This window comes from Cyprinodon variegatus, unplaced genomic scaffold, assembly GCF_000732505.1.
Source record: "Cyprinodon variegatus isolate N-32 unplaced genomic scaffold, C_variegatus-1.0 Scaffold37, whole genome shotgun sequence".
In the NCBI taxonomy this organism is placed as follows: Eukaryota; Metazoa; Chordata; class Actinopteri; order Cyprinodontiformes; family Cyprinodontidae; genus Cyprinodon; species Cyprinodon variegatus.
The window spans coordinates 2031062-2041480 of record NW_015150490.1 but is presented as its reverse complement, the minus strand read 5'-3'; the positions used below and the strand labels follow the sequence as shown (position 1 = coordinate 2041480).

The window sequence follows — 10419 nt, the reverse complement described above, 5'->3', positions numbered from 1 at the left end:
CTTTAACCCTTTTAGATAGGGTTCAAACCCCACACCACTAGACAATTAAACACATTAATTTCAGTTAAAATGTAATGCTTTGACTAGGTTGTAACTGCTTTGAGTAAGGAGGTTTTCCTCTGTTTATGTTTATGCTGTCTGCCTCAGGCATTAGTGAAACAAATGAAACCATGGCTAAATGTGCGTCCTAACCCCTCAATCACTATATTTAACAGGGACTTTATAGTGGACTCTATAGTGACTCAGTTAGCTGGCCACTTGGACAGATGATCACTACTATCTGAATGGTCAGTAGTGATGCCTGTGCCATATTTGTGTCCGCCCCCCAACAAAAAACTAACCACTATGTATGGCTGTATATTGGGGTTAGGGCGGATGTTTGGACACAGCCTATGATGATGAGGCAACGCTGTACGGCTGCTGCAACTTGGTGATTGTGGTAGTCACAACCTCGTTTTGGATTGTGTATTTGATTAGTTTTTACTGAAAAGTGTAGTTGTAGCTATGCACTTTGTATACACTTATTCCTACTCGTGATTTCTGGTGCTTCTTTGTGATTGATTTCCATAAGTGCAAAAATCATAAGTATAATGTGTATTTTAAGGGCTGTGATTGTCTAATTTTGGCTTGACACCTCTGATTTAAAAACACTTCCTGAAGTTGAAGGTAACTCTGACGTGGATATTATGCTAAAGATCAGCCAACAATACAGGCAAAATTTCACTTTTATTCTAGACATTTCTGAAATGGAGCCATAATCAGAATACCATAATTCCATGAAATCTGCTATGTTTTTGCTTAAAGTTACACCATCAGTTCATTACAGTCATACCTACTTAAAAGGGTTGGATCCCCAACTGTTTGGGTCATGTGACCCAATGCATTGATTTATGGTAGTATGAGCTCCTTTCAACACAAAACCTAAACTGAATGTTGTTAGAGGGGTACATATTTCCTCGTCTTTCCATTTAAAGACACCAGATATTAGTAATTAATCAGTTCTAAATCATTTATCTGCAATTCAAACAATATAAAAATAGGTTTTGTAAAAATATAGATACCATTAAGGAACTCTGTAAATGTAGGGATCAGCATCATGCTGATGACGGTTTGTACAGGACTTGATATAATATTCTCTGATAAACAGTGATTTTGGGAAAGGCGTCTTAAAAAATGATGTATACTCTGCATGAAAAAAATCTAATGTATTGAATTTATTTGCAAAGCATCTTAACCTAGCAAGACATACTATAATGTGTAGTTCATCTTTCCTGAATACTTCGTAACAGATTATCTTTATTGTTTTCTTCCTTAGGTGACTGTTATTTGTCTCATATTGAACTTATTGTCAGCTATCTTCAAAGGTGAAAACTGGTTTGATATTTATTTAATCTAATCAAAGTAATTTCTGCTATAATTTGCCACAAACTGGGTGTGCACAGTTGCTCAAAAATAGTTGGTAAGGACAACAGAAGCCATTTCTCTCGACACCAACAGGGTTGGGGTTTTTTTGGCATCATAATCCACTGATTGTGAAGCACAGCATGTAGAAGCCTGTGCCTCTGCTTGTGATGATCGGCTTCTTTTTTGGACAACAAAAGGCGAAGAGGATGAGAGCAGTCTGATGGTCTGAGGTAAAAGCAGAAGTCTTTTTAAACTCCTACCTGGTTAGAAATCTGCTGAAAAGTGAACAAAATGTCCCTTTAAGCTTTTCGTCCATGAGCGAAGAAAAGCAAAGTGCATTTCTTTACCTGAGAAATGCACTTTGCTGGGTGAGAAATCTTGTGGAAGTGCAGTTATCACCAAGAGCTCTTCTCAGTCATAAATACTAGAATAAGCGTACTCAAACTTGAGATAAAAAAAAAATCCTCAGTTTCCTTAACTGTCCATTGAGTATGCAGTTAGCAAAACTTTTTTCTACTCATAATAGCGTTTTATTTTCTTTTTTCTTTTGTCAGGATATTGCCTGTCAACTGTGAGACAAATGGATGCTGTGAGGGTGGCTGTTGGGATTGCATAAAGGAACTGTGTGTAAAAACTGGATTTTAGCCGGTAATCTTTTTCATAAAAAAACCCTGCCCACACTTCTTTGTTCTCTTAAATTGCTTGCTGAAGATCTGTTGTGGAATATTATTGAAGTATTTGACCTATCCCTTCTTTGTTCTACTTTTAATGGAAATAATTACTTTTTCAACAGCAATTCAACTTAAGGCAAGGTAGTGGAAAATCTTTCAAGTAAAACAAACAGTGCTGCTCTTTCATTAATAACTCTGCTAAAAAAATCACTATCAGTAAACCAGAAAATGTAAAAAAAATCTTGTGTGTTTTTACTCTTTGCACAGAACTGCAGGTTACCTGAAACTAAGGAATGTATATATAGATAAATTCAAAATGATAAACAATGGTACTTGTAACCGCATTATATACTGTTTTCTATAAAGGACTGCTTACTGAATTTTAGCTTTGAAGTTCCAAAAACATCTCCTGCTTTTTCAACATCTTGATTACTTCTTATAGAAAGTGTTACAAAATGTATGTTTTCTCTTGAAATATTCATTTTTAATGCTAATCATTGACAATAATTTATTGCAATGTTTCTCAATGCGTTCACCAAATACTAAAAGGTATATTGGAGGATTTCTGCACATTTTTGAATCACCCGCCCTCTACATAAAAAAAATAAATAAAAAAAAAAATAAAAAAAACCACAAGCCTGTACCCGCTCCCGAGAGGGAACACCTATTATATGTATCTAAGAGCGTGCACAAGCCAATTTGTCCTCATGCACACTTTTTTTTAAAAGTTGCTGTTTGCATCGCTCACACTAGCATACTTTACAAAATAAGAAAGAAGATTTGCACCTTTCCACTATGTCAGAACGGTAAGTGCAAATGGAGACGGGCATGTAGGACGGTCTTACGTAAACATACATTAATCACCAGAGGGATTTAGAATTAGGAGGACCACTTATTTTGATGATCCACCCGAAAAAAGACCATCCTCCACTTAACCATTAGATGAACTCTAAATAAATGACCATAATTCACATAGAGCTGCTGCCCCTCCTCTTGGAATCAGTCTTTTGGGATGGTACAGGTGGCTGACCATTATGTCCTCTTTGCTTAGAGGTTTTTCGGGTAATATCCCACAGTATACCATTAGGTTAGATGGATCATAACTCGATACTATATGAGAAATCGCAGATTTGCCACACAGCTTTTTTAACATGCCCCAGGTTAACCTGAATGTTCTCATCTAGAGCTTGGTGTCTGCATGTCTTGTTGTTCACATGTTTTTGTTCTGAGAAAAACAAAACAAAAAAAAAACAGATCCCTTTCTCATCCTCAGAGGTCAGCATTTGATTCAGGGTTTAAATATAGCTGCTGAGTGCTGTGGTAGTTTGCGATAGCTGTCTCCAAAGCGACCATCTTCTCACTTCCCACTCTCTGACACAGACAAAAAGCATCTGTGCAGAGAGGATGCTTCAACCTTGCAATCAAAGCAAAGTACATCAAAAGTATCTTCTTATTCAGAACAAAGTGAAAAACATGTTTAATGCTTCATATTTGCACTGATAAACAGACAAGCATAATACACGGTAGTGTTTGCTTATCCTGTGAAATGCTAGCACTGTGTAACCAAATACAGGGGTTTCATTCAAATAGCAGTGTGTTGTATTTCAGAGCAAATATTACAGAAGTATACATTACTCTGTATAAAAACTCCCTAGATAATGGAACGTGATTTTGATTGAGAAATGAATCCAGTTTGAAAGCGAAGCTTGGGTGAAAGGTTTTATTTTTACTTGGCATAACTAAAAGTCCCTAAAAAAGAAAGAAAGAAAACACTTGTAATATTGATTAGATTTAGTCAAAGTAATATCTGAGATTGAATAAAAGGTTTTCAGCCTCCACCACTCTGCCTACACTTTATAAGATTCATTGTTCATGAGTGAAATTTGACAAATAAATAGTAGTGATTGGATCAGGCTAGATAAATTAGAACAGTTCCTCAGTCTCTCTTCTCTATGATTCTTTATCTGTTCAGATTGAAGACATTATCAGTCGCATCCAGGACGAGACAGACGGTGTTCCAATCAGAACCGTCAAGAGTTTCATGACAAAGATCCCCAGTGTTGTTACAGGTAAGATTGCAGCAAGGAAAGCATGTTGCAGCAAAGTGCCAGAAATGACAGTGTTGTGATGGAGACTGTGTGGTACCCCTGTAGTGGCACATCAGTGAAAGACATTGAGTGTCTGGTGGACAGATGATTGAAAGACAAAAAGACTTCATGGAGAATGGTAATTTCTTTGTTTTGTTTTTTTTTTTTTCCCTGAGAATTTCATCAGATTTAGCTTTTAAGCTTTTGCTCCCAGTGTCTGAGATGACATGTTTCATTATGTTTGGATGTGCCATCATTAGTTGATCTTCTAATTATAAATACTCTATTCTCTATATTATAGCATTTTATGGCAAAACTGACACATATGCTAATTTCCCCTTGTTAGGTAATCTGGACTGTACATCTTAAGGTAACATCTTAATACTAAACTATGATACTGTAAGATTATATTTAGGTCTTCCAGAAAAACATTTTGCATCCCTAGAATAAACAAAGATCGATCTGGAAATGTTCTGTAAAATAAAAATGGAGAGCCCTAAAGGGTGATTTTGAATGGCCAGTATTTGTATAGTGCTTTTTCAAGTCAGGAGACTTGACCAAAGCGCTTTACACTACATTCAGTCATTCACCAATTTACTAACACACTGATGGTTGCAAACTACTTTTAAGCCACAGCTGCCCTGGGGCTCACTGGCAGAAGCAAGGCTGCCGTACATTGGCGCCACCCGGCCCTCTGACCACCATCAGTAGGCACTGCAGGTGAAGTGTTTTGCCCAAGAACAGAACGACATTGAAAGCCGGAGCCGAGGCTCGACCCGACAACCCTCCGACTGCAGAGCAAACTCCTGCACCCGACACAACTGTCGCCCAGTTGCATGTATTCAGTGTTGAAACTATACATAGGCGCATCCTTATTCCTCTTTGATAAGTTTCCTTACTTAAATAATTATAATAAACTCATGGAATTTAGGAGAGATTTCACATTACTGTTTAAACATAAAAAAAAAAAAATTAAGTTATTAGTAGAAAATGATTGTGAAAAATACCTAAGAGGTCTGTTAAGGATTAATCCCAGAAGTGGAGAAGCAACAATGTCCTTTTTTTTTTTTTTTGAAAAAAATAAAAATTCCTCAACTTCTGTGAAGAAAATCAATTTCCTGTTAATTTTGTCTGTGAAGTCAAAGAAAACTGTGCTGTCATAAAGTTATAATGTTACGGAAATAATAGTTTAGGAAAAAAACTGAAGACAGTTTGTAGACTATATTACTTTTTAAGACGTTTTGTCAAACTACGCCGGAAATTTGTACAGTTTTCAAAGGGATTCTTATTAGTTTGATCTAATCCAGAACTGTGCATTACATTATCTATACTGTGATTTACTCATACTAGAACAGCCAAGCTGTTTTAGGATTGTTGTTGTACTGCCTTATAGTAATAAAAAACATTGCGAGTTTTCAAAAATAACAACTCAAGTTGTTTTGTTGTTTTTGGTTTTTTTTGCTCAGACATTTAACACCAATTTATACCAAACTTTTCCCCTCACTCTTCGTTGAGTATTTCAATATACTTGCAATTTTCATTTGGGACCACAAAATTCTTTGATATTTCTTTAAGTGATTCCTTTACCTGGAAGCTTAGGCAAACAGCATAATGGGTCTCTGTACCTTATACTGCACAATCAGTACGGGGCAGCAAAATTAATATACCATCAAAACAGATAATGGAAGGAAAAACAACTGAAATAAGAAAAAAAGATCTCAGCAACAATGAAATGCAACAAAAAACATCCAATGCGTCTGGCTGAGTCACACCTTTGTGCTTTAGTTACGTTTCACTGTGGTTCAGTCAATACTCTGTACCAACTTCAAGGCAAAATATCTGCATAACTAAAAAACGAGGTGGGAGGACAACATACAATTAAGTGTTTGGAGAAGAAAGTGTGAGAGCAGGAAGGGAATGAGCAATGTCCTCTTATCAAAGGACCCTTAAGCAAGGCAATCAAATTTCATCTGCTTTAGTGCTGTCAGTGTGTTGCTGTGCATGCTGATAAAGGATTAAAAATATGCTTAAGAAACAACAATCTTGAGAAACTGTGATAGGTATGAACACTATGTTGGCCGCCTTGTCTATAGTCTATGATTGAAAAATGCAGCAAGGACACATTGTGGGAGGCTAGGAAACGTCTTAAACAAAGCTTTGTAACATTCCACCATTTATCTGTCATTATTCAATGCAAGAGGTATCATCAAATATGAGAATAGCATAAAAAAATAACAATTACCACAATATTGGATTAATGTGCAGACAAGAAGCTGAAATGTTTGCATCTGTTTGCTTGAGCCTGGGAAATAAATGAATGATGGCGAATTAAACAGCATTCATTCAGGAGAGCAGCAGGGAAGCATAAAAAAGAAGATTCTCTGCAGTGAAAAATGAGGCTTTTTAGGCTTTTGGGTACTTTATGTGAGGTCAGCACATCACAACATCTACTCTGCATTAAATTTTATTATTGAGTTTTTGCCAAAGTTGTATAACATGCTTGCATTTTTTTCTTCTAGGAAATGTTTTCAGGGAGAAAAAAAAAGAAAACACTCAAAAATGCTTACAGAAATTGCCAAAATTGAAGCAGTTATTTTGCTTCTTTATTTCCTTTTGCCTTAGACAAATTGCAACCATTTTTAATGTTTTCCAACTATGTAAATGTTTTCATGTTTTTTATGCAGGTGCAGATATAGTACAGTGGCTGCTGAAGAATTTGTCCATAGAGGATTCAGGTATGTTTGAAAACAGTGTTTGTGTTTAATGTTATTAGGAAATATAATTTTTTTTCACCTAATTTAAACAACCATTTTATTTCTATGTATCACTTGGATCACAATACATTACATGAATCTATGTTTTATGTATTAAAAATGTATTAAATGGAAGGAGAAAATGAACTCCAGTAAAATCTTTATTTTTTTACATGCATGTAATGTAACTGAAATCAAATGACAGAGGAGCTCTTAGAAACAGTTAGGCTTTTAGAAATAGCAGTGACGTAAGAGTGATCTTTTATTGTTCGCATGTTCTTGCTCTTAATTGTTGTTCACTTATATCACCTTTTATGTGAACCAAAAAAAAAATGCATTTGACTTGTAAATTTTTTATTTTTATTTTTTTGCAGCTGAGGCCATGCACATAGGAAGTCTGATTGCAGCTCAGGGATACTTTTTCCCCATCTCTGATCACGTCCTGTGCCTGAAAGACGATGGTACTTTATATCGCTTTCAGGTGAGACCAAACGTCAAACTAACACACAAAACAGTCAGTTATTTTTAATGCTGCTCATTACAACCAGCAAAAATGCGCCTATTCTTAAAGAACAGTAAAGTCCTTGTTCATAGAAAAAGTAGCATTATAAGTAAATTAGTTATAGGAAGACATGGACAACATGAGGAACAAATATCCAACAAGAAGTGTTAAATAGAAGAAGTAATAAAATCCAGTTGTGCAAGATTTTCTCTTTAATGTTACAAAGTTGTAACGATCTTGGTTCTGTTGGTTTTCTCTAAGTTTTCAGTTTCACATTTATCCATGTTTTTCTTTGTTTTCTAGCTTTATTGGTGTGTTCTGGATTTAAGTTTCTTAGGTTTTTCTTTGCTTTTCCTCTGTTGCCCCCTTGTGTTTTTTTTTTTTTCCTTGGCTTCCCCGTCAGCTCTACTCACACCTGCTCCTTATCAGCTCGTTAGTCCTGCCTTTGTTCAGTCAGCCATAAATACATGTGCAGTCCCTCAGTGCTGGTTCCTCGTCTTACTTTGTCTTACACTGGCTCCTCGTGGTTGTTTTCCACTTATCTCCCCATGGTTCTGGTTTGTGTTTAATCTTTATGTTGGATTTTTGGATTCCTGTTTTTGCTACCTGTGAGCTTTCTATTAAATCTGCAAGAACTCACCTCATTCTTGCTGCCTCTGCATTTGGGTCCTCACAAAAACCTCCAACCAAATTGTGACAAAAGTATTATAAAGTTGAAAATTTACTCAAAATCTTAGTGTTAAATTAATCCTTATTGCTTTTGTGTAGTAAAGGGAATGTACTGTATGTGTATGGAGAAAAAGCTGGAGAAACAGAGTTGCTAAAATTATGTAAAGGGGCACTTGGCCCCTTTAAAGTGGACGAAGTGGAATTAAAGAAGCGTTGCTTGTCACAAACCTCATTTCGGTCTACAGATAGGGCTCAGGTACTCACTTATCAGTAAAATTTTATTTATAGATTCTGCAAGGCAAAAAATGGAGAAAACAAAAAATAGCAATGAAGTGATCGTTTTTTTTTTTTGTTTTTTTTTAAAGGATACTAAAAAGTTTGGAAAAAATTCGTTACTTGGGTTAAAAAAACATGTTATGAAAGTGAAGTTTATATGTGATTGAAAGGTTGCAGGATTATGCAGGGCTGCCAAATATTCACCAAACCTTGAGGTGAGATTTTGAAATGGTATGGACAGGCAACCCTGTCAGGATTTGATCAAAAGGCTCAGAGGATGGTGCAGCTATAGGTTGGGTGTTTTCAGAGGATTTAACTTAGTGTCAGAATTTGGGATTTTTATAGCACAGTAGATGTTACTGAGTAACAATAAGTGATCTGTAGTTATGTAGAACATTTTTCTCACAATATATATTTTCTATATCCAGGTGATTTTCAGAGTAAAGAAGTATGGGCTCCTAATACAGGAACCAGTGCAATCTAATCCCATGCAAACTTCACTGTGTATGAATATTTATTAGGCTAAGGATTTAAAAAGCTTAATTCATTATGTTATTAGTTTTTCTCACAATTGACAAAGCAGCTAAACAATTCAGACCTTCTAGGAGGCTGTAGATTTTATAACGACTCACCAGGACAGGAGACAGCCCTTATCTGGGTGTTTCATTTGGCAAATGTGATGGAAATTAAGTTAGCATATTCAATGGACCAAAATAAGGATAAATTAATAAGATAAGTAATAATAAAATGAGAACATATCTGTGGTTCTCCTATTATGAATCCTGGATAACTGAGTTGTTCTTCACATCCTCTCTGAATGTGGTTGGTCTTTTCTTGGATGGCTGATCTTTTGAAAAATAAAATGCAATGGTTCTTTTTTGTTTTGTGGAGCACCTATGGGTTTGAGAGACAAACCTGAACTCAAGTATTAGATTGCTTAAAATCTTCAATAATTTACAAAGAATTATCCTGGTGCAGATCAGATAAGATAGAAATTGAAATGACATACCTTGTAAGAAATGTCTTTATTCAAATCTGGCACAGCGAATAGGTGGGAATACGGACTGGATATGAACCTGGCATGTCCTCGTGTGTTAGCACTAAGGTTGTATTAAAAACATGGACTGGATTTTGATCAGCATGGTATTTTTATACATAAATAAGTAAAACAGAGTTGAGATTTAATGTCATTTTTTAGTGTGAGAAATTGGGAATATGGAGTGAGAGGTGTGTGAAGTCACTGAGATGGGTGAGTCTGACTCTCAGTGGGTGAGAATTGACAACCCTGGGTTATGTTTCGGGTAAAAATCCCAACTCGTAAACTGAGAGCAGGTATATAGTTGGTATGGTCCACTTAAGAGCAGTCCGAAATTCTAATACAACTATTTTAGATCCGACAAATTGTTGCTTATACCTATGTTAGAAGACAAATCTTTAACACTGTAGTTAAACCATTTTTGAAATTTCAAAAATCATTTTAAATGAAAATTTTCCATTTTATTTTTTCTTTAAATAGAAGATTACATTGTTTTCCTGAAGCTTTGTCAGTGACCTCTTGGGTTTACATTATTTAGACATTAAAGAAAGAGCACATGCATAATTTGCTTCAAATAAGACAGTTTTAATAAAAACAGATATGTTGGTTTCTTTAATGTTTTTTCTTTTGTGATAAAAACAAAACAAAAACAAAACTTGTGTGTGCCCTCAATTGACAACTATTAACCTGCAAAAGGAAATATTATTAATATCGTTGCATAACATCTTCTTTGTAGATGCTTCTTGGAGAGTAGATTCCTAAAGAGAACTAGAGTACTAGAGCAGTAGTTTAATTAAAGTAGACATCAGTGTCCTACAGTGCTTTGACCTTCATTCTTGTCTTTCAAAGTGAAGTGGAGGAGCAAGCGGTGTTTAACGAGGCCGAAAACATTAATAAACATGTCAATACTGATTTAAGTGGAGCAAAAAAGCTGCAAGACAAAGAAGCACACAAAGATTTGAAGAGAATACGAGTGCACAGGAATGATGGTTATCAGGATGTTTTAAAGAGGGAAACAAAA

General features: G+C 35.5%; 1 protein-coding gene across 1 annotated transcript in view; it reads left to right on the top strand.

Annotated features, from left to right (window-relative positions):
* The window catches only part of LOC107105223 (regulator of G-protein signaling 6-like), a 103059-nt gene that overhangs the window by 68676 nt on the left and 23964 nt on the right, over positions 1 to 10419 (top strand). Inside the window, exons 4-6 of the mRNA XM_015405350.1 lie at positions 4048 to 4144; positions 6847 to 6897; positions 7290 to 7396. Coding sequence (XP_015260836.1) covers positions 4048 to 4144; positions 6847 to 6897; positions 7290 to 7396 — 255 coding nt within the window. The remainder of the gene's footprint in view (positions 1 to 4047; positions 4145 to 6846; positions 6898 to 7289; positions 7397 to 10419) is intronic.